This window comes from Pelobates fuscus, chromosome 9 (genome assembly GCF_036172605.1).
Source record: "Pelobates fuscus isolate aPelFus1 chromosome 9, aPelFus1.pri, whole genome shotgun sequence".
Classification (NCBI taxonomy): Eukaryota; Metazoa; Chordata; class Amphibia; order Anura; family Pelobatidae; genus Pelobates; species Pelobates fuscus.
Window position 1 is genome coordinate 114,442,463 of NC_086325.1, and position 24,401 is coordinate 114,466,863.

The 24,401-nt window shown below is 44.4% G+C and overlaps 1 protein-coding gene across 1 annotated transcript in view; it reads right to left on the reverse strand.

Moving 5' to 3' along the window:
* PAPPA (pappalysin 1) overlaps nucleotides 1-23,024 on the reverse strand; it is a 2,329,021-nt gene extending 2,305,997 nt beyond the window's left edge. The window contains exon 1 of the mRNA XM_063432310.1: nucleotides 22,553-23,024. Within this exon, the coding sequence (XP_063288380.1) occupies nucleotides 22,553-22,955 (403 nt within the window). The 5' untranslated portion in view covers nucleotides 22,956-23,024. The remainder of the gene's footprint in view (nucleotides 1-22,552) is intronic.
* Between the last annotated feature and the right edge of the window lie 1,377 nt (nucleotides 23,025-24,401).

Sequence of the window (24,401 nt, forward strand, 5' to 3'; positions counted from 1 at the left end):
CGCACCTTTTTTTTTTTTTTTTTTTAGCATCATACGCTATTAAGAACATCCTTAAAGGTATTCACAAGGTTACAGTTCCCACTGTCACTACCAGATTGCCAATAGATGGTCTTATTTTCAGACTACTTAGCGACCTCCTGGACAAATCCCTGTTCAACTATCACACTAACCGGGTTATAAAGGCAGCTATCTTTAGTGTTTCTATGGCTTCCTTAGACCTAGGGAGTTCACAGTCATACGCCAGGTAGATGCCACATCAAGCCTTAAACTATCTCATCTAAAGAAAGTTGATGACCACTATGAACTTTCATTACCTTCCACAAAAAATAACCACACCAATCATTCCTCTCTTCCCTACCCAGAATGCCTGGTGTCCAGTCAAAATGCTTGACATTTTTCTTGTATCTCACCACGCACACTCACTGGACACTCCACTACTACTACTCCAAGGTCACCCACTCACAACAGCTAAATTCCTTCTCTGGTCACTCCTTCCGTACAGGCGCAGCATCTTCAGCATCAAGCTCAAAAACACCAGTCCACATCATTAAGAGACTGGGCTGCTGGAAATCCTCTATTTACAATACTTACATACCACAACCGGAGAGGGAGCTTCTACAAGCTATCAGAAGTCTAGCTATGTAACTTGCAATAAAGTGTGTTTTCCTTGAATCATCCTTTTCCCCTCTTTTTATTACAGGCCTACTCGTACGTTGGGTTTGGCACACCTCAACCACAGGACTGGGAAGGGGCATGTGTGTTAGGTATGCTCAAACCATCCTTCTTCTTGTTGCCTATTGAAACAGGAGAGACTTTGGGAGTTAAAGTATATGATGTGAATCATAGGAAGAAAAGGGGACCCCTAGAGATAGGTACCTGGGAAGATAATGAATGGCCTCTCCAGCGTATTATAGATTATTATGGGCCAGCTACATGGGCAGAGGATGGTACTTTTGGATATAGAACCCCAATATATATGCTCAACCGTATTATAAGGTTACAGGCAGTGGTTGAGATAATTACCAATGAGACATCACAAGCGCTCATTCTCCTAGCGAAGCATAATACTAGGATGAGGACAGCCGTTTACCAAAATAGATTAGCTTTGGATTACCTATTGGCAGTAGAGGGAGGTGTATGTGGGAAGTTTAACCTAAGCAATTGCTGTCTTCAAATAGATGATGAAGGGCAAGCAATAGCTGAGCTTACTAGCCATATGGTTAAACTAGCGCATGTGCCTACTCAGGTATGGAAAGGGTATAATCCAAGTAGTTGGTTTGGTAATTGGTATGAGCAGTTTGGAGGACTTAAGGGATTGGTAGGTGGAGTCATGCTAATCTTAATGCTGTGTCTTCTCCTGCCATGTCTTGTTCCTTTGGTAGTTAGGTCTGTGCAGGGCATTATAGAAAATATAGCAGAAAGAAAGGCTGCTGCACAGATAATGGCCATATATTGATATGAGGCTCCAAATCAGGGAGAACCAGTGCAGGAAGAGGAATGTTGAGGGATTCATGTCATTAATTGCAAAGTCTGGTCTGGTTCATGGCAACCTGAGGTATATGCAAACTATGGTTAAGTGATGCCTCCGGAATTGTGAAAATATCAGAGGCATCAAAGGGGGGAATGTGGTGGAATCTCGGTAAAAATAAATTTAGTAGGCCGAGATTACCACGTGGCATGTGTACGTGCATATACTGGTGTATCGGTCGGTTGGTTGCACGTGGCAAAGATACAATCAGTAGTGTACGGAGCATGTGCGAGAATACCGGATGTAGTATTCCCCTCCTCCATTGTGCTGGGCAAGCCATGCGGTCAAACAGGAAGTTAGTTCTTGTTCGATTGATTGGGTAAGAGTATGTGTGGGTGGAGCTTATTATGGGAGAAGTTACATGCCTATATAAGGAACCTACACTATTGTCCGGGGCTCAGATCTTGTTGTATTTTAGTGACATTAGTCCCTCTGAGTCCCGTTCGGTGAATCGAATAAAGAATCTCTTCCTTCCTGAAGAAACCTGTGTCCATCTCTCTGTGCTTGGCTTCCGTCAGTTTCTCCGGTATCAAGCTAAGTCAAAGCAAATCTCTTTTTCTGAACCCCTACATACTTATTAACCCTTAATAAGGAACACATGTGGTGGGCGGCAGCACTTAACACATGACTGTGTAATATAAAAGCAAATACACAAAATTAAGTCCTGCCCTTGACATGGCAGGTGAGCTTATACTTAAATGGCCATTGGAGTGATCCTAAGATATCTCCAGTTATTTAAACATGTATAGGGATTTGGGATAGTGCACAAGTAACTATTTTCTTTGTTTTTTATTGAATGTATTGTGGCTGATGTGTACTATAGTCATTGCTGCCACCAGTGGTGTATTTCTCATTTCCCCCAGACAGTGCGAGGCCTTAGGCGGCCGGCTAAATCGCCTAATTAGAGAGCCGCCTCGAGCCTGCTGCCTCGCACCTAGCAAGTCGTCTACTGATGTCAGGAGCCGGAAAGATATCATTATTTTAGCTCCCGGCATCAGCAAATGGCGCACGAGGGAGCAGAGCAGGAAAGTCACAGCTCCCTTGCCGCCTCTGATGCATACACAGCCGCCCACCGGGAAGTCCCTAAGGTGATAGTAAAAAACTCTTGGACCCCAATGACAGGAGAGAACACAGGGATGTCCAAGTGGGCATTGTGGCCACCCAAGGCAAATGCCTAGTTTGCCTTGGGCTAACTACCAATCATGGTATTTTTGGACCCCACAGGTCCCCCTCTCCCAGAAATTCAACCATGGTAATTTAAAAGGCTGTGTGCAACGCTCACTTTGAGTGCTGTATCATGATCACTGTCAGCATTGGGCGATTAACTGACACTAGCTGAAAAAGGGTAGCCCCAAGTATCAAGTGATATCTGTGGTTCCGCAGTAACCAGCAGGAAAACAGTCAGTGCTGGTATAATGTTGCACAATGGATTATTCCATCATGGGTCATTAGGGTAGGAACAACCATGATGGAATAATTCTGTTATGTGACCTTAAGGGTTAAAAATGCCTTTAAAAAAATTAATGGATAACATCTGATCCATTGTGGCTATAGCTTAAAGGGACACTATAGTCACCTGAACAACTTCAGCTTAATGAGGTTGTTCAGGTGAGTGCTACAGCTCCCTGCAGCCTTTTTCTTGTAAGCACTGTATTTTCTAAGAAAATGCAGTGTTTACATTGGAAGCTTGGAACACCTCTTGTTGCAGTCAATCAGACGGCCACCAGAGGGACTTCCGAGTTCAGAGGCCCTAAAAAGGCCTCATTCACGTCTGACGTATTCACGCATGGGTGAATACTTCAGACGGGCTATCAGCACACAAAGCACTGTGAACGCGCTTTGTGTGCTGAGGCTGTCAGCACTGCTGTGGGAGTGGCTTCAGCTGACAGCTGAAGACCGAACCCACAGGGACTCTTTCTGGCCACAATAGTGGTTGAAGGGGGGGGGGGGGAGAGAGGGAGACCTACTCTCCTCCCCCCCCCCCCGACCCCCACCCCTGAGCGGTGGGTGGGGGCCCTAAAATTAACAATAAGGGGGGGGACCTATGCCCCCCCCGCCCCCACCCCTGAGTGATGGGTGGGGGCCCTAAACTAGCAATAAGGGGGGGACCTATTGTCCCCCCCGGCCCCCACCCCTGAGCGGTGGGTGGTGGCCCTAAATACAAAGGGGGGGATCCCCCTTTTTTTTTTTTTTTTACAGGTTTTTAGTTAAAGGTCCCCCCTCATTATTTTTAGGGTGAGGGGGGTAGGTAGGGAGATAATTTTTTTTTTTGGGGGGGAAGGGTTAACTAGGGTCCCCCCCCCTTTGTATTTAGGGCCCCCACCCACCGCTCAGGGGTGGGGGCTGGGGGGACAATAGGTCCCCCCCTTATTGTTAGTTTTAGGGCCCCCACCCACCGCTCAGGGGTGGGGGCCGGGGGGGACAGTAGGTCCCCCCCTTATTGTTAGTTTTAGGGCCCCCACCCACCGTTCAGGGGTGGGGGCCGGGGGGGACAGTAGGTCCCCTCCTTATTGTTAGTTTTAGGGCCCCCACCCACCGCTCAGGGGTGGGGGCCAGGGGGGGACAGTAGGTCCCCCCCCTTATTGTTAATTTTAGGGCCCCCACCCACCGCTCAGGGGTGGGGGCCGGGGGGGACAGTAGGTCCCCCCCTTATTTTTAGTTTTAGGGCCCTCCCACCGCTCAGGGGTGGGGGCCGGGGGGGGGACAGTAGGTCCCCCCCTTATTTTTAGTTTTAGAAAGCGAGCTGAACTGTCAGTCAGACAGCTCAGCTCGCGAACGCGCATTCCGCGCACATGCGCGGTAAAGCGCTGAGTGTCTTCATAGGGCGGCTGTCAATGCCGCTCTATGAAGAACGCGATTGGAGCAGCGCGAAGCCGCGCATGCGCACCACATCGCGATGACGCTTCTCTCTGAGAAGCGTCATATTGGGCCCCGCGATTTCGTCATTTTGACGAAAAAGGGGGCGCGGCATGGCTGGGAGCTCGGCGCTGGAACGGAGGTAAGTTTTTAATATAAAAACGCTCCGAAAATTATTTTTAATAAATGAAAGTTCATATAAAAGCAAGAAGGAAGGCTGGGGGACCTGTCTTTCTTGCTTTTATATGTTGACTATAGAGTCCCTTTAACTTCTTATCCTCCCAGAGTTCTGCTCCAAGGGTTGTGGCAAGTCTGTGACTTATACATTTAAATATGGTGGTTCTGCTTCTTTGCACCCTCATGGTAGCAGATGTTTTATTTTATTTTATCAATACGGTACAGACTTTCTGACTATAGATTTACATACACTAGCTAACAGTTCCTCTAGTAAGCTCGCACAATTATTATAACAGGCCAGAAGTATATAAAAAAGGTAAAAGATCCTACTCAGTCTTTACAACACACTGTTGTTAACAACATTTAGTACTTTTTCTCAATGGAGGAGCACACTGTCTCCACAAGTCCCTGGGCACTAAACTAAAAAGACGTCTGAAGTGTAGTGATGTGCCGAACTGTTCGCTGGCGAATATTTCCCGGCGAACATAGCGTGTTTGCGTTCGCCACGGCGGGCGAACACATGAGCGGTTCGATCCGCCCCCTATTCTTCATCATTGACGAAACTTTGACCCTGCGCCTCACGGTCAGCAGACACATTCCAGCAAATTAGCAGCAGACCCTCCCTTCCAGACCCTCCCACCTCCTGTACAGCATCCATTTTAGGTTCATTCTGAAGCTGCATTCTTAGATAGAGGAGGGAAAGTGTAGCTGCTGCTCATTTGATAGGGACATTGATAGCTAGGCTAGGGTATTCAGTGTCCACTACAGTCCTGAAGGACACATCTGATCTCTGCTGTAAGGACAGCACCCCAAAAAGCCCTTTTTAGGGCTAGAACATCAGTCTGCTTTTTTTTTTTTCTGTGTAATGTAATTGCAGTTGCCTGCCTGCCAGCTTCTGTGTTAGGCTCACAGTGGATACTGTGCCCACTTGCCCAGTGCCACCACTCATATCTGGTGTCACAATAGCTTAAGCTTGCATTTAAAAACCCAAAAAAAATTTTCACTGTAATAGATTGAATAGCAGTTAGTTGTCTGCAAGCGTCTGGGTACTCTGCCAACCTCTGCCAGTGTACTTTGCCACTCATATCTGGTGTCACTACAGCATGCCTTTAAAAAGAAAAAAAGTTTTTTACTGTAAGCTAATAGCAGTCAGTGTCCTTAAAGGAGGTGTCAGGCCTTCAGCGTGTAGACATTTGAAAGCAAGAACCAGAATTTAAATTGAGCTCTATTTTTTATAGGAAGCCAATGTAGGGACTGACAGAAGGGTGAGGCATGGGAGGTGCGGGCGGACAGGAAGATGAGCCTCGCCGCCGCATTCATTATGGACTGTAACGGCGCAAGTTGGGAGCACGTAAGACCACTGAGAAGCGGATTACAGTAGTCAAGGCGAGAAAGTACAGTGGAATGGACCAACACCTTAGTCGCATCTGCCGTTAAGTAGGGGCGGATGCGTGCAATGTTTTTGAGATGGAAATTACAGGATTTGGCGATAGAGTGAACATGAGGCTTGAAGGAGAGGTCGGAGTCAAAGAGAACACCTAGGTAACGAGCCTGCGTGGTGGAGCTGATGGTAGCACCATTGACTTGGAGGGAGACAGACACAGGAGTAACAACACTTGAGGGAGGAAAGACAAGAATTTCAGTTTTGGTCAAGTTTAGTTTAAGGAAGTGTGCAGCCATCCAGTTAGAAACAGCAGAGAGGCAGTCAGAGACACTAGTCAAGAGGGACGGGGACAGATCAGGAGAGGACAGGTAGATTTGCATGTCATCTGCATAGATATGATATTGGAAGCCAAAGGAGCTAATGAGTTTACCAAGGGAGGCAGTATAGATGGAGAACAGTAGGGGACCAAGGACTGAACCTTGAGGGGAGTTGGGGAGAAGAAGCAGAGCCAGAGAAAGAAACACTGAAAGAGCGCTGGGAGTGGTAGGAGGAGCACCAGGAGAGAGCAATATCTTGTAGACCGATATTGCTAAGGATGGGAAGAAGCTGTTGATGATCAACAGTGTCAAAAGCGTCAGACAGGTCAAGGAGAATTAGGATAGAGTAGTGACCACGAGATTTTGCAGCGAGTAGATCATTGTATACTTTGGTCAGTGCAGTTTCTACAGAGTGCTTAGCGCGGAAACCAGACTGAAGCGGGTCTAGCAGAGAGTTTGATCCGAGAAAGTATGTCAATCTCGCATACACAATTCTTTCAAGGATCTTGGATGCAAAAGGCAGTAGCGTAAGCTAATAGCAGTCAGTGTCCTTAAAGCGGGTGTCAGGCCTTCAGCGTGTGCTCTGCCAACCTCTGCAAGTGCACTTTGCCACTCATATCTGGAGTCACTATAGCGTGCCTTTAAAAAGAAAAAAAGTTTTTCACTGTAAGCTAATAGCAGTCAGTGTCCTTAAAGTGGGTATCAGGCCTTCAGCGTGTACTCTGCCAACCTCTGCAAGTGCACATTGCCACTCATATCTGGTGTCACAATAGCGTTGATTTAAAAACAAAAAAAAAATGTCACTGTTATAGATTGAATAGCAGTTAGTTGTCTTCAAGCAGGTGTGTCAGGCCTACAGCGTGTACTCTGCCAACCTCTGCCACTGCACAGTGCCACTCATATCTGGTCGCACAGTAGCTTGCACGCATAGTACCACTAATCCCAAAAAAAAATGACAGGCAGAGGCAGGCCACCCCGCAGGGGCCGTCGTGGTCATGGTGCTGTGATTCCCTTTTGCTCTAGAATAATGCCCAGTTTTCAGAGGCCACGTACCCTGAACTTGAAAAGTTCTGAGGACATAGTTGACTGGCTAACACAGGACACCCAATCTTCTACAGCTTCCACTCGGAACCTTGACGCACCATCCTCCTCCAGCTTAGCTTCGGGCACCTCTCAAGATACCACTCACCCGCCTGCCGCCACCACCAACACTAGCACCACAGCCGCTTCACTTGGTATGTCAGAGGAGTTATTTACACATCCGTTTGAAGAAATGAGTGATGCGCAACCATTATTGCCAGAGGATGTAGATAACAGGGATATATCTCAGGCAGGCAGCATTACACACATGGACGTACGGTGTGATGATGATGATGATGTTGTACCCGCTGCTGCTTCCTTTGCTGAGTTGTCAGATACAAGTGAAGCGGTTGATGATGACGATGCGTCCATGGATGTCACGTGGGTGCCCGCTCGGCAAGAAGAAGAACAGGGCGAAAGTTCAGATGGGGAGACAGAGAGGAAGAGGAGGAGACGAGTTGGAAGCAGGGGGACGTTGTCGCAAGGAGCTAGTGGCACAGTCAGACAGCATGCATCGGCACCCGGGGTCAGCCCGACAGCATGCCAATCAACACATGCTGTGTCCACCACCAGAATACCGTCATTGCAGAGCTCAGCAGTGTGGCATTTTTTTGTGTGTCTGCCTCTGACAACAGCGATGCCATTTGCAACCTGTGCCAAAAGAAACTGAGTCGTGGGAAGTCCAACACCCACCTAGGTACAACTGCTTTGCGTAGGCACATGATTGCACATCACAAACGCCTATGGGATCAACACATGAGTACAAGCAGCACACAAACTCAAAGCCGCCATCCTCCTCCTGGTCCAGCATCTTCAGCCACGTCAACTACTGCTGTCCTCCTTGCCCCCTCTCAATCATCCGCCACTCCGTCTCTCGCCTTGAGCAGTTCCCGCTCATCTGCCCACAGTCAAGTGTCTGTCAAGGACATGTTTGAGCGTAAGAAGCAAATGTCAGAAAGTCACCCCCTTGCCCAGCGTCTGACAGCTGGCTTGTCTGAACTATTAGCCCACCAGCTTTTACCATACAACCCGGACGAAATTTATTTTCACAAAAGGCAATCCCCAACCTGTGCTCGATTGTGCAAAAGGAATGGAATGTCTGGCACACAGTGTTGGGGCAAGGGTCCATCTGACCACTGATACCTGGTCTGCAAAGCATGGTCAGGGCAGGTATATCACCTACACCGCGCATTGGGTAAACCTGCTGACTGCTGCCAAGCATGGAATGCATGGCTCTGCAGAGGAGTTGGTGACACCGCCACGACTTGCAGGTAGTCCTGCTGCCACCTCCTCTACTCCTCCTACTCCATCCTCTTCCATAACCTCCTCGGCTGAGTCATCTTCTGCTGCTGCGTCTTGCTCCACATCAACGGCACCCCCCCCCCCCCCCCCCCAGCTCCCCAGGTACTATTCCACATCCCGGATACGGCAGTGTCACGCCGTCTTGGGTTTGACTTGCTTGAAAGCAGAGAGTCACACCAGACAAGCACTCCTGTCCACTCTGAACGCACAGGTGGAAAAGTGTTTGACTCCACAGCAAATGGGTATCGGCAAAGTGGTTTGTGACAAAGAAACAAATTTTTTGGCGGCATTGAAGTTGGGCAAGTTGACACATCTGCTGTGCATGGCACATGTGTGTAATCTGATCGTACAACGCTTTGTGCATAAGTACACAGGCTTACAGGACGTCCTGAAGCAGGCCAGGAAGGTGTTCCTACACAAATGGCGCACTTTGCAGATATCCAGCGGCGAAACAACATGCCAGTGAGGCGCTTGATTTGCGACAGCCCGACACGTTGGAATTCAACACTCCTAATGTTCGACTGCCTTCTCCAACAAGAAAAAGTCGTTAATGAATATTTGTATGACCGGGGTGCTAGGACAGCCTCTGGGGAGCTGGGAATTTTTTTGCCACGTTACTGGACGCTCATGCGCAATGCCTGTAGGCTCATGCGTCCTTTTGAGGAGGTGACAAACCTAGTCAGTCGAACCGAAGGCACATCAGCGACATCATACCTTTTGTTTTCTTCTTGGAGCGTGCCCTGCGAAGAGTGCTGGATCAGGCCGTAGATCAGCGTGAAGAGGAAGAGTTGTGGTCACCATCACCACCAGAAACAGCCTTATAAGCATCGCTTGCTGGACCTGCGGCAACGCTGGAAGAGGATTGTGAGGAAGAGGAGTCAGAGGAGGAATGTGGCTTTGAGGAGGAGGAGGAAGACCAACCACAACAGGCATCCCAGGGTTGTCACCTATCTGGTACCCGTGGTGTTGTACATGGCTGGGGGGGAAGAACATACCTTCATTGAGATCACTGAGGAGGAGGAACGGGAAATGAGTAGCTCGGCATCCATCCTTGTGCAAATGGGGTCTTTCATGCTGTCGTGCCTGTTGAGGGACCCTCGTATAAAAAGGCTGAAGGAGAACGACCTGTACTGGGTGTCCACGCTACTAGACCCCCGGTATAAGCAGAAAGTGGCGGAAATGTTACCAAATTACAACAAGTCGGAAAGGATGCAGCATTTGCAAAATAAATTAAAAAGTATGCTTTACACAGCGTATAAGGGTGATGTCACAGCACAACGGGAATCTAACAGGGGAAGAGGAGAAAGTCATCCTCCTCCTCCCACAACCACACCAGCAAGGACAGGACGCTTTAAAGACGTGTTGTTGATGGAGGACATGCGGAGCTTTTTAAGTCCTACGCATCGCCACAGCCCTTCGGGATCCACCCTCAGAGAACGACTCGACCGACAGGTAGCAGACTACCTCGCCTTAACTGCAGATATCGACACTCTGAGGAGCGATGAACCCCTTGACTACTGGGTGTGCAGGCTTGACCTGTGGCCTGAGCTATCCCAATTTGCGATAGAACTTCTGGCCTGCCCTGCTTCAAGCGTCCTGTCAGAAAGGACCTTCAGTGCAGCAGGAGGTATTGTAACTGAGAAGAGAAGTCGCCTAGGTCAAAAAAGTCTAGATTACCTCACCTTTATTAAGATGAATGAGGGATGGATCCCGAAGGGACTGACAGTGGGCGATACATTCGACTAAAAAAGGTCTGATGAGATTAGCTGCCTTGGGCTAAAAATGGTACACACGCTGCTGTATTTTAGCTCTGAATGCCGGTTGACTTGCGTGACTTATCCGCCATCAACTAGGGTTCAAGCCGCAATGTTTTAGGGCACTTTCTGCCTGGGAAACAAACATCAATTTTTATGGCCGCTGCAACAGCAGCAGCTGCAACAATACCTAATTTTTCAGGCATGTGTACATGCCTAATTTTTCGGCCCTCTCGTGCTGCACTGTGGCTTCAAAAACCAAACCAAAAAAAGGCACATAACAGGGATTAAACTGATAGGAATAGTACTACTAAACACACCACTCCTATCTGGTGGCACATTAGATTGCACGCGCAGTGCCCCAAATTTGAAGTAGGAGGAGCGACCAAGCATCTTTTTCCATCTCCCGGTTCCTAAAATCAATGCCATATACACGTCCCCTGATAGGGCGCCAGCTCGTTATTCTCTTGGGCGCCAGCTCGTTATTCTCTTTTTCACTTCACTAGGGACACTTTACTGCACTATGGGCACTTAGACCCACTCTTTGTCTTGCACACTGTTATTCCTAGCCAGCATCTGTGATGGGAAATCAGGCAGTCATCTAAACGTTTAGATTGAGCTTTAGCTTAGAACACCCTTGAAGGTGTTTAAGGAGATTAGGGCTAGCTTAGAGGATTCTTCTTAGACCTCTCTAAGTCTTTATAGCCCTTCTACCTATCCAGCATTTCTGGAAACTAGCTGTGAGAAAGGGTGGCTGTGTGTCTGTGATAAATTTAACTTTATATCACCTTATTGACACTTTATCACTCCGGTCTCCATACTCTCTGCCTATACCCATCTATTTAGAGGGAATTTCCTTGCCCCTGCCAATATTATATAATAGGTAATAGTATTACCATTATTACACAATTAGGTCTCTGAGGACAGGTGTCAATCCATATCTGCCAAGTGACCCTATGTAGGGGGAACAGTCCCTATTCTGCTCTGTGTCAGTGTGTATCAGGAATCCATAGGATAGGTGTCAATCCATGCCTGCCAAGTGACCCTATATAGGGTGAACAGTCCCTATTCTGCTCTGTGTCAGTGTGTATCAGAGGCTCTGAGGACAGGTGTCAATCCATATTTCCAAGTGACCCCATGTAGGGGGAACAGTCCCTATTCTGCTCTGTGTCAGTGTTTATCAGGGATCCTTAGGATAGGTGTCAATCCATACCTGCCAAGTGACCCTATGAAGGGGTAACAGTCCCTATTCTGCTCTCTGTCAGTATGTATCAGGGGCTCTGAGGACAGGTGTCAATCCATATCTGCCAAGTGACCCTATGTAGGGGGAACAGTCTCTATTCTGCTCTGTGTCAGTGTGTATCATGATCTCTGAGGACAGGTGTCAATCCATATCTGCCAAGTGACCCTATGTAGGGGGAACAATCTCTATTCTGCTCTGTGTCAGTGTGTATCATGATCTCTGAGGACAGGTGTCAATCCATATCTGCCAAGTGACCCTATGTAGGGGGAATAGTCTCTATTCTGCTCTGTGTCAGTGTGTATCATGATCTCTGAGGACAGGTGTCAATCCATATCTGCCAAGTGACCCTATGTAGGGGGAACAGTCTCTATTCTGCTCTGTGTCAGTGTGTATCATGATCTCTGAGGACAGGTGTCAATCCATATCTGCCAAGTGACCCTATGTAGGGGGAATAGTCTCTATTCTGCTCTGTGTCAGTGTGTATCATGGTCTCTGAGGACAGGTGCCAATCCATATCTGCCAAGTGACCCTATGTAAGGGGAGCAGTCTCTATTCTGCTCCGTGTCAGTGTGTATCATGGTCTCTGAGGACAGGTGCCAATCCATATCTGCCAAGTGACCCTATGTAGGGGGAACAGTCTCTATTCTGCTCTGTGTCAGTGTGTATCAGAGGCTCTGAGGACAGGTGTCAATCCATATCTGCCAAGTTACCCTATGTAGGGGGAACAGTCCCTATTCTGCTCTGTGTCAGTGTGTATCAGGGATCCTTAGGATAGGTGTCAATCCATACCTGCCAAGTGACCCTATGTAGAGGGAACAGTCCCTATTCTGCTCTGTGTCAGTGTGTATCATGATCTCTGAGGACAGGTGTCAATCCATATCTGCCAAGTGACCCTGTGTAGGGGGAACAGTCTCTATTCTGCTCTGTGTCAATGTGTATCATGGTCTCTGAGGACAGGTGTCAATCCATATCTGCCAAGTGACCCTATGTAGGAGGAACAGTCCCTATTCTGCTCTGTGTCAGTGTGTATCAGGGATCCTTAGGATATGTGTCAATCCATACCTGCCAAGTGACCCTATATAGGGTGAACAGTCCCTATTCTGCTCTGTGTCAGTGTGTATCAGAGGCTCTGAGGACAGGTGTCAATCCATATTTCCAAGTGACCCCATGTAGGGGGAACAGTCCCTATTCTGCTCTGTGTCAGTGTGTATCAGGGATCCTTAGGATAGGTGTCAATCCATACCTGCCAAGTGACCCTATGTAGGGGTAACAGTCCCTATTCTGCTCTGTGTCAGTGTGTATCAGGGGCTCTGAGGACAGGTGTCAATCCATATCTGCCAAGTGACCCTATGTAGGGGGAACAGTCTCTATTCTACTCTGTGTCAGTGTGTATCATGGTCTCTGAGGACAGGTGTCAATCCATATCTGCCAAGTGACCCTATGTAGGGGGAACAGTCTCTATTCTGCTCTGTGTCAGTGTGTATCATGGTCTCTGAGGACAGGTGCCAATCCATATCTGCCAAGTGACCCTATATAGGGGGAACAGTCTCTATTCTGCTCTGTGTCAGTGTGTATCATGGTCTCTGAGGACAGGTGTCAATCCATATGTCAAGATGTCAATATGTCAGGTGTCAATCCATATCCATTGTGATTTAGGAATGTTAGGTGATTTCTGCCCTTTATGGATTAAAACCAGACTCTGCATCAACTGTGTAATTTTCCATGGGAGTTTTGCCACGGATCCCCCTCCGGCATGCCACAGTCCAGGTGTTAGTCCCCTTGAAACAACTTTTCCATCACTTTTGTGGCCAGAAAGAGTCCCTGTGGGTTTTAAAATGTGCCTGCCCATTGAAGTCTATGGCGGTTCGCCGGTTCGCGAACGTTTGCTGTAGTTCGCGTTCGCCGTTTGCGAACCGAAAATTTTGTGTTCGCGACATCACTACTGAAGTGTGACTCATACAATGTACTTTTCAATCTCAACACAGTTTAACAGTTTCAGTTTAGATCCCTGTTCAGGGAACACCTCTGTGCTTTCTCTTTTCTCTTGCTATGTCAAAGAACAAAACAAACTCTCCACGTTGACTCTTCTCTCTATTCCCATATATCTTTATTAAAGATGAACGGACACCTGGATGTTCAGGTTCGCCAGGTTCGGCTGAACTTTGGCAAAAAGTTCGAGTTCGGGACTTGAACTTGACCCCGAACCCCTTTGAAGTCAATGGGGACCCAAACATTTGGGCACTAAAATGGCTCTTAAAAAGTCCTGGAAAGGGATAGAGGGCTGCAAAAGGAAGTAAAATGCATTGCCTAAGTACTAATATACTTATCCAGTGGAAGAAGAAACATTTTACACTGTATGCAATTTTAAATAAAAAGTATACAAACATAGCAAGGATTAAGCTGTAAGCATTTGCAACAATTACAACAATCAAGTAACACACATTCATATAAAGTTACTTGGCCAATCAATCAATGTAATGACAGGAATGAATAAGTAGATAACTCCCTAATTCCCACGGTATTAAAGAGCTATCTACTAAAAGGCTGAAAGACCTGAATTGGTCTTTCAGCCAAATTTACTAATAGCAAGTAAAGATTACTTAGTATTAGTAAATTAAGCCCCTACTCACTATACTGCCTATGGCTGCTCACAGTAATAAAAAAAAAAAAGGATCCCCCCTCCTGAGCCCCCAACCCTGAACGATGGGTGGGGGCCCTAAATTAAAATAAGGAGGGGACCTATTGTTCTCCCCCCAGCCCCCACCCATGAGCGGTGGGTGGGGACCCTAAATTAAAATAAGGGGGGGCTATTGTCCTCCCTCCCAGCCCCCCAGCCCTGAGCCGTGTGTGGGGGCCCTAAAGTAAAATAATGGGGGGACCTATTGTCCCCCCCCTGGCCCCCACCCCTGAGCGGTGGGTGGGGGCACTAAATACCAATAAGGGGGGGCAACCTGAGCGGCGGGTGGGGGCCCATAGATTAGAATAAGGGGTGGACCTATTGTCCTCCCCCCTGGCCCCCACCCCTGAGCGGCAGGTGGAGGCCCTAAATTAGAATAAGGGGGGGACCTAGTGTCCTCCCCCCTGGCCCCCATCCCTGAGCGGTGGGTGGGGGCCCTAAATTAGAATAATGGGGGGCCCTAATGTCCTCCCCCCAGGCCCCCATCCGTGAGCGGTGGGTGGGGGCCCTAAATAAAAATTGGGGGGGGGACCTAATGTCCTCCCTCTTGCCCCAACCCTGAGTGGTGGGTGGGGGCCGTAAATACCAGTTGGGGGGGAACCTATTGTCCTCCACCCCTGAGTGGCGGGTGGAGGCCATAAATAAAAATTTAACCCCTACCTACCCCCCTCACCCTAAAAATAATGTGTAATTTGACTCATAACACTCTGATTGGTGGATTAAGTAACCAATTAGCGTGTTATGAGCCAAATTACACAGCGTGGGAAAATTCCAAAGAACTTTCCCACACTGTGTAAAATGACACAGAGCTTACCTGTCAGTCTCTTCATTTACCTGTCAGAGCACTCTGATTGGATGGCTTAAACCCACCAATCAGAGTGCTCTGAGCCTAATTGCAGGGTGGGGCAAGGCTTTATAAGCCTCCCCCTGCCCTGCAGAGCTCAGTCTGCGCGGAGCCCTCCATGGGTGAACATGGATTTTTTTTTTGTGGGGGGGGGCGCTTGTTTTTTTTTTTTTTTTTTAAGTGCGGCGGTTATGATGGATTTTTATTTGGCCTTTTTTGGGGCTGAAAAAATAAGATTTTAGAAGAAAAAAAAAACATAAAATGGTAAGTTTTATTTTATTTTTACAGTTAAAGGTCCCCCTCTTATAATTTTTAGGATGAGGGGGGTAGGTAGGGGTCAATTATTTTGGGGGGGAGGGGGGTTGACTAGGCCCCTAGTCACCTGGGTGGGGGGTTACCTTTTTATTTAGGGCCCCCACCGCTCAGGGGTGGGAGCCAGGGGGTAGGACATTAGGTCCCCGCCCCCCAATTGCTATTTAGGGGCCCACCCAACGCTCAGGGGTGGGGGCCAGGGGGGAGGACATTAGGTCCCCCCCAAAAATGTATTTAGGGCCAGGGGTGGGGGCCAGGGGGGAGGACATTAGGTCCCCCCTTAATTGGTATTTAGGGCCCCAACCCACCGCTCAGGGGTGGGGGCCTGGGGGGAGGACATTAGGTCCCCCTGCAATTTTTATTTAGGGCCCCCACCCACTGCTCAGGGGTGAGGGCCAGGGGAGGACAATAAGTCTCCCCACCTTATTCTAATTTAGGGCCCCCATCAGCCGCTCAGGGGTGGGGGCCAGGGGGGAGGACAATAGGTCTTTATTGGTATAGCTTTTCAAAACGCGCCATTAAATCGCCGAACACCGAACTGTTACTAAAATGTCCAGGCTCGGGTTCGGGGTCAAAAAAATCGTAATGTTCGGTACGATCCCGAACTTTAGAGTTCCGGTTCGCTCAACTCTAATCTTTATTAATATATAGTTGAACGTTATCTGTATTATTATCCTCTTTGTGACCATTTGGAAAGTGTGTTCTTTGTATCTATTTTGAAACAAATTAGTTTATTTATTTTCTTTTCTGGAAAGTTTTGGCAATATTGACTGGTTAACATGCAGTATACACCTTGCCAGATTGTTACATTAAGTAACATAACTCTCCTCCCTCCCATCATAAACATTTTACATCCTCACATAACATGCAGAAATTGCCCTCTTAATAAACTATATCTACCAGTAAAACTCCATTGAAGAGTTTAGCCAGTCTCAGACCCAACCTTTTCATCCTTTTGTATATGCGATGGAGAATAGTGGATAATATTTTTGCTATTGTTTAATTAGGTGACCTTTTGCTGATGTTACACAACAAAAAAAAACCAAAAAAAATATTTGGAAAGTTTTCTTGTTGCTGTAAGTAAAATGCATTTCATTTCACGAATCTAACCTACGTAAAAGGCAAGTCTATTCTCTCACGTAATTCATCTGTCTTTAGTTTCTACTGCCTCCTTGAAAAGTACTACCATTCAATGTTTATTTGCTTCACTGTGCCCCTGGTGGTTTATACGCAAAAGGGGAGAGGCAATGTGAGTTAACCCTTACATCAGCTAAACGCCTTTTGCTGTGTTCTGACGTGATGGAAGCTATAACACAGAATAGATAGAATAGTAGATGCATGCATTCACAATAATCCAGACATGAAGTGCAAAGAAACAACCACAACTAGTTGTAAAGCCTGACTAATAAATGCATTAAGGTAATTATTATTGACAAGCAAATTCTGTACAAAATTAAACTTGTCTGTTGACTGAAGCAGCAAATAATCAAAAATTTGCAGCAATGCTGTTTTTTTGTCATTACACTGTATGAGCTTGCTTTTGTACGATTTGCTCGCCTAACTAAAGTTTTATATACAAATATATCTTTATTAGGCACATATTCTACTCATAGGCAACGAGGGTTATGCAATTTAGGGGGCGATCTATAAAAGAACAACTATCGGCAATGGCAATCAATTGGTTTCCATGGAACTGCACACCATTTAGAACTTTTCCCCAGAATTTCATTTATACTTAACCCCTTAAGGACCGGACTTTTTTTGCGATGTTGTACATTTGCGACCAGGCATCTTTTTGACACTTTTGTGGTGTTTGTGTTTAGCTGTAATTTTCCGCTCTCTCATTTACTGTTCCCATACAAATTATATATTGTTTTTTTCAGGACAAAAGGGGCTTTCTTTACATACCATTATTTATATAATCTCATGTAATTTAATTGTAAAAAAATGAAAAAATATGATGAAAAATTGAAAAAAATACACGTTTTTTGAATTTTATGTGAAAAATCTTTTACTCATCTACAAAAGCGAATGAAAAAAACTGCTAAATAGATTCAAAATGTTGTCCTGAGTTCAAAAATACCCAGTGTTTACATGTTTTTTTCTATTTTTTTGCATGTTATAGGGCTATAAGTACAAGTAGGATATTGCGGTTTCAAAACATACATTTTTAAAATGTATCAATAGTGACATTGTAACACTATTATCTGTCATAAATTGCTAAATAACACCCCACATGTACATATTTTTTTAAAAGTAGACAACCCAGGGTATTCAATATGGGGTATGTCCAGACTTTTTTAGTAGCCACTTAGTCGCAAACACTGGCCAAAGTTAGCGTTCATATTTGTTTGTGTGTGAAAAAAGTAAAAAAACTAAATTGAACGCTAATTTTGGCCAGTGTTTGTGACTAAGTGGTTACTAAAAAAGACTGGACATAACCCAAGGTATTGCAAATGGGGTGTCTTCTTTTGCAAATGGTATGCCATCATGGGGGTAATTCTCATTCCTGGGCTACCATACGCTCTCAAAGGCAACGTAACCAACCTGGCCATTTTCAATGTAAAAATATTTGACCCATATATTTGACCCTGTAACTTTCAAAAACGCTATAAAACCTGTACATGGGGGGTCCTGTTCTACTCAGGAGACTTTGCTGAACACAAATATTAGTATTTCAAAACTGGAAAATGTATCACAACAATTATATCATCAGTAAAAGTGCTGTTTGTGTGTGAAAAATGCAAAGAAAGTCACTTTCACTGACAATATCATCGCTGTGATATGTTTTACTGTTTTGAATCACCAATATTTGTGTTCAGCGAAGTCTCCCGAGTAAAACAGTACCCCCATGTACAGGTTTTACGGTATCGTAGAACGTTACAGGGTAAAATACAGTGATAGCAAATTAAATTATCTGTACTTTCGGCCTGGGTTGGCAGGCAGGTCCCTTAAATTGCAATCAATAAAATAACTTAATTATGTAAAAATATTACATAAATACGTACGTAGAATTTAAATATATATGCATATTTATATATTTGAAGTCTACGTGTATATTTATATAATTATTTATGTAATTTTGTATATGGACATATGAATAGTTCGCATTCTTTTTATTTATTTATATATACATAGATATATATACAATTTCATTCTAAGTGTATTTTGATATAAATATATATATATTAATATCAAAATACAGTTAGAATAAAATTTCGTATAGATATATAATTTTTTTTAATTTTTATTATTATTTTTAATTTTTTAAATTTAATTTAAATTATTTATTATTCGTATTTTATAATAATATATATATATACAATATATATAGTTATTATATATATTATATATATATACGTGTGTAAATTAATTATAAGTGTATTTTTATATTAATATATGTACATATTAATATAAAAATACACTTAGCATGACATTATATATATGATATATAGACATATATTATATAGGTATAATATATGTCTATATATCATATATATACACATATATAATAATATTTTTTTTTTATTAACTTTCACTTTAAATTTATTTCTGATTTTACAGTTGCAGGGAGACTGCCTGTCAGCACAGACAGTCCCCCTGCAGGCAGAGACTAGGACACCTATTGTGACCATGTGGTCGCCCTGTTGAGCGATCACATGGCCACAGGGGTCCTAAACCGCCATGAGGAGACTGTCTGGGCTGCAGGCAGTCTCCCCACACCGGGAGCACCGCCGATCGCCGCCGGGGGAACGACGGCGATCGGGTAAGTACATTTTAAATTTAGGACGGTTCAGGACCGTCGTCGGTCGGCAAGTGAAAAATGCCGATGACTGTCCTGAACCGTCCAGCGTCCTTAAGGGGTTAAAGGACCACTATAGTGCCAGGAAAACATAATTGTTTTCCTGGCACTATAGTGCCCTGAGGGTGCCCCCTCCCGCCCGGCTCTGGAAAGGGGAAAAGGGGTAAAACGTACCTTTTTCCAGCGCTGGGCGGGGAGCTCTCTGCCTCCGATCCTCCTCCGTTCCGCCCCATCGGCTGAATGCGCAGGCGCCCGTTTCAACATTTACAGTAGAATTTTGAGAGGCGGATTTAATGGGCCTATGCTTCAATTTGGGGTATTATAGCAGTTTGACTGTTCAAAAAAACCTCACAAAGGCCTACCATTTGTAACAGTAGACACGTCAGGGTATCTCATATGGTGCATATTGTGCTTTAACATGCCCCCATTTTTTCACCAATATATGCCAAAGTGTGTGGTAAAATATAATTTTGGGCATTTTTTACATATGGATTACATTTTTGCTGGGCATTTTGTACATTTCATATGTGCCACTAAGTTTAAACCCCCCAAATTATGCTCAGCTAAGCCTGAGTAAAACAATATGCCCAATGTATGACCTAAACACTATTTTGTGAAGCTACACTGCTGTTAAAGAGACATAACAAGTTACGTTTTTTAAGTGTGAATTTTCATGGAGGGTTTTGATGCGTCCGTGTCACACTTTGGAGCACTTGAGCAGGCTACATATTACAACTACACTATAAAGGCATACCATTTCTTAAAGAAGACATCAAAGGGCAATTCAAAAGGCATTTTTTGAACCTTAGCGTGGGATCATTTTTCCGCTACCTTGTACCAAGTGTAGTGGTAATATGCATTTTTTCTGCCTTTTTGACACACAAAGTAAGTTTGCACAGTATATTTTTCAAACCTTATGTGTACGACTGTATAATACTTCATATGTTGCTCAACTCAATGTCGGCTGAGTACAGCAATACCCCCGTATGTACCTTTGCCAGGTATATGTGGACATTGAAGGGGCACATTTGAGACACAGCCATTCCAGTTTTTTTCAAACTTTGAATTTTTACGCCGTGTCCATGTCCCATTTTAGAGTATTTTACAAGGCTATATAATCCAATTACCCCTTAAAGGCATACCATTTCCTAAAGAAGACATCCCAGGGCAATTTAAAAGGCATATTTTGAACCTTAGCGTGGGATAATTTTTCCGCTAGCTTGTACCAAGTGTAGTGGTAATGAGCATTTTTTAATGTATTTTTTTACTTTGTAAATCTTTTTTTACTTTGTAAAACCCGTTTTTAAACTTTTTTTACTTATTAAATGTTTTACATTTTCTTAACTTTTTTTACACTTTTACATTTTTTTCTAAACTTTTCTTTTACCGTTAACCCCTAACTAGCAGTAAGCAGCACTAACAGTAAATCCCCCATTTTCCCATAACTCCCACCCACCCCAGCTAGCAAAATATATAATTATAAAATATTTAAATGAATTAATTAAATAAATTGAACCCCTGAGGGTTAAAAAAATAAATAAAAGTTAATCCTCAGGGGTTAAAAAAAATTAGATCACAGTATAATACTGCGATCTGTATGTTGATCACTGTAGGCAGTGATCAACTGGCAGGGAAGGGGTTAATTTTTATTTAGACTGGGTAAAGGGGGTGGTATTTTTTTTTTTTACTTAAACGTTACTAACACAGTTAAAAAAAAATTGTTTTACCTTTTTAAAGCTTATTTTAAAAAAAAATAACGTTAACCCCTAGTTAGCCTAACACCAAATTCCCCAATTCCCCACCAACTTCCACCCATCCCAGCTAGCTAAATATATAATTTTTAAATATTTAAATTAATTAATACAATAAATTTAACCCCTGAGGGTTAAAAAAAAATAATAATTAACCCTCAGGGGTTAAAAAAAAAATCAGATGACATTAAAATGTATACCCTGCCAATTGATCACTGTAGTCAGTGATCAATTGGCAGGGAAGGGGTTAATTTTATTAAAACAGGGGAAAGGGGGGGTGGGATTTAACTTTATTTTATTTTTTTTACACTAGGGGGCAGGATCATTGAAGATCCGTCTCCCTGCACTTCACACAGAACCCGGAAGTGCAGGGAGGTGGAAGGTGAGCATTTGGAGCACATGTGCTCGCTCTGACATGCTGTCAGAGCGAGCACCGGTACTGGGGCAGCCCGATCGGTGCTCCCGGTCTGCCTCTAATGCAGAGGCAGACCGGAGCACCGTTAACCCCGCGATCGCCGCGATTGCGGCGATCTGGGGTTAACTTTAGTAAATGACAGAAATTTTCCGTCAACGGTCCTTAACTGAAGGACAAGGTTGATGGAAAATTTCCGTCACCGGTCGGGAAGGGGTTAAGCTGAAGTGGTCTGGGTGCCTAGAGTGGTCCTTTAACTCCTTAAGCTTCCCTTTGTACGTTTTCCCTTTGTAATTACCCACCTAACAGATCTTTTGTTAGGGTTCTGGTCTATAGTATAAATAGATCATTAACAGAGCAGCGCTACTTCCTAAGAGCATTACTGCGAGGCATCGTAGAAAGCAAGATACTGTGAAACCTTTATTTACAAACATTGAGCTTTCAAGAGGAACAAGTCAACAGTGACAACCACCTGCATTTCCTGAACGTAGCCGATGATTATAATTATACATTATTGCTTTAATTTAAGCAGGCTTCGCATTTTGTAAAAAAAAAAAAAAAATCGGCATTCCTCACATTCCCCTAAATTATTGCAAAAGTCTTCTCAAATTTCCAGCGAAAGAAAATTGTCAAAGCGACTTTCAATTTCTTTGCGTTTCTTCAAGCATTCCTCACTATGACACGCTACTACAAACGAGAAATTCTCTACTGAACACCGCCAGTTTCCCGCACCTGTCTTTAAGGTTAAGAGCTTTTGGGTTAACTTATCTGCAAAGTTTTTATTTTTTGTGTGAATATTTTAATTTCCCCTAAAAAATGGTGTCTGCTAACTAGCTCACATGTTCAATCGCCAAAATGCCAAGACTTCTGACTATTAGCACCAACTGATATTACATGAGATAAGGTTTTCTTCTGCAGTTTAATAGCATTTATCCATTGACCTCCATAGGAGGGGGGATATTTTTCAACTACAAGAGAAAAGACTATTTGAAAAACTACCCCTGACAACTGTCATACCACATTGCCAACTCACACTCAGATGGGTCAGGGCATGTTATATGAACAACTCTGAAGTGACATATTTAGGTATTTGAAATAGAAAGTATTAGTTACCTGCGATAACAGCTGGAGATTTTTGTCCCCCTTCGGCTTTCAACCAAACCTGAACAGTGAACATCTCCCTTGGCAATTCATTACCCGCTTTCAAGCGTAGTTGGTCCCTATGCCCAGTAAAATACACAGCCTTGCCAGGTGCCAAGTAGTCAGCGACTTCCGTTGCCTCCGTCTGCTTCCTCCGCAGTGGCATTCTCAGTTGCTCTAAAAGTCCAAGTGACCGCTTGCCCCGAGCAAGGCTGGTGGCACAGGAACCTCCTGAAATACTGCGCAGGCTGCGGGGTTTACGCACACTTCTCCGAAAACGTTGTGAGTTCTCATCCATTCCACAAACAGAGGCACTTGCCAATGCTGCACAGACGAGCCCAAAAGGCAACAGCAAACTCCAGAGCAACATCTCCATCAGACCCCCTCCACCCGCTTCCAGCTACTATTTCTCGATCTGCCAGCTTTGGACTATCTATTCCTTGACAGTTTGTTTTTCCTATGTATATATTATTTGTATACAGTATCTCTAAATTATTAACAAAGGTGCCCCTTGTTTGTAAGCTCGTCTTCTCAGTAGATGTGTCCACTGGCCGTCCCAATGCCTTTAATTTCAGTCCTTCAAATAAATGTTGTTTTTTTAAATTCAAATTCTCACACTTCGAGGTATATTTCGTCCTCATTTGTGTGTGCACGATTTTTTATTTTTTTATTTTTCTTTTTACTAACAGCAGCTTTAAACCCACACTGTCCCCCAGCCCCTTCCTCTCTCCTCCCTTGAAAAATGAAAGAAACCCCCTCCTAGGATGAGTAAACAAGAATATGCTAATCTACTCAATGGTGCTCCACCTTCCCATTCCCTAAAGAATTATTCCCATTAAACTGCACGGATCATGCCTGATCTTTCAAAACCCAGCATACGCCGATGACTAGATGCCTTTTATTATCTTGTTTTTTTTTTGTTTTGTTTTTTTCCAGGGTTTTCTCTGGTGTTCTTACAAACATCATTGAAGGTAATAGCTACGTTAACACTCCATGACTATTCTTTTTCTGCCGCTTCCCCACTTTCCATGCTCATCACCAAACACAGCGCACATTACAAATATAGCTTTGCTTTTCCCCCCTTTCTGGCGAAACGCAACTACACCTCTAAACACGGTCTTGGAAAACCTCATTCCCCTCTCTTTCTGCTTCTAAGGGAGTCTTGAAACTTGATTCTCTGCTGCCTTTTTCTGCAAATAGCATTCTTTCGCTGGTTTTATCCTTCCTCCCCCTACTTAATATATTTAAGGACTACAAATCTCCCTCCCATATTCAGCCCCCTCTTCTCTCAGTTGCGAGCAGCTAGCTAATCCAGATCAAAAGGTCCTAATGGACCGACCAGAAAAGAGATTCATGTTCACCTCCAAAGTGTTGCAAACTTGGGGCGAATTGAGCACCGTGAATGTATGTTGTTTTTTATTCAAAGTGGAATTAGTTTATTTTTCATACTCGATGTGCAAGGACTCATAAAAGTATATCAAGATCCATGTTAGGGCAAATAAGGATAGAAGCACTATAAAAATACAATCTTGCATGCTGGGAAATAAAACATAATCTAACATCTACAGGTAAGGTAAACTCTGTAAACTGCTTTTCGCTGTATACCCTTTCTCCCTTGCGTTGTGTTGTTCAATTTTTTTTTGCCTGGATCCCCTAGTGGCGGTTAGTGGAACTTAACCTTTGGTATTTTCCCTTTGGTAGTTTCTTTACTATGATCTCAACAGCTTGAAAACATGGGGTTTATTCACTAAACATCGAACTGTAGTGAATTGAAATCAGAATAGGAGAACTGTAACAAATTATTGCTAAGCGGTGACTATAT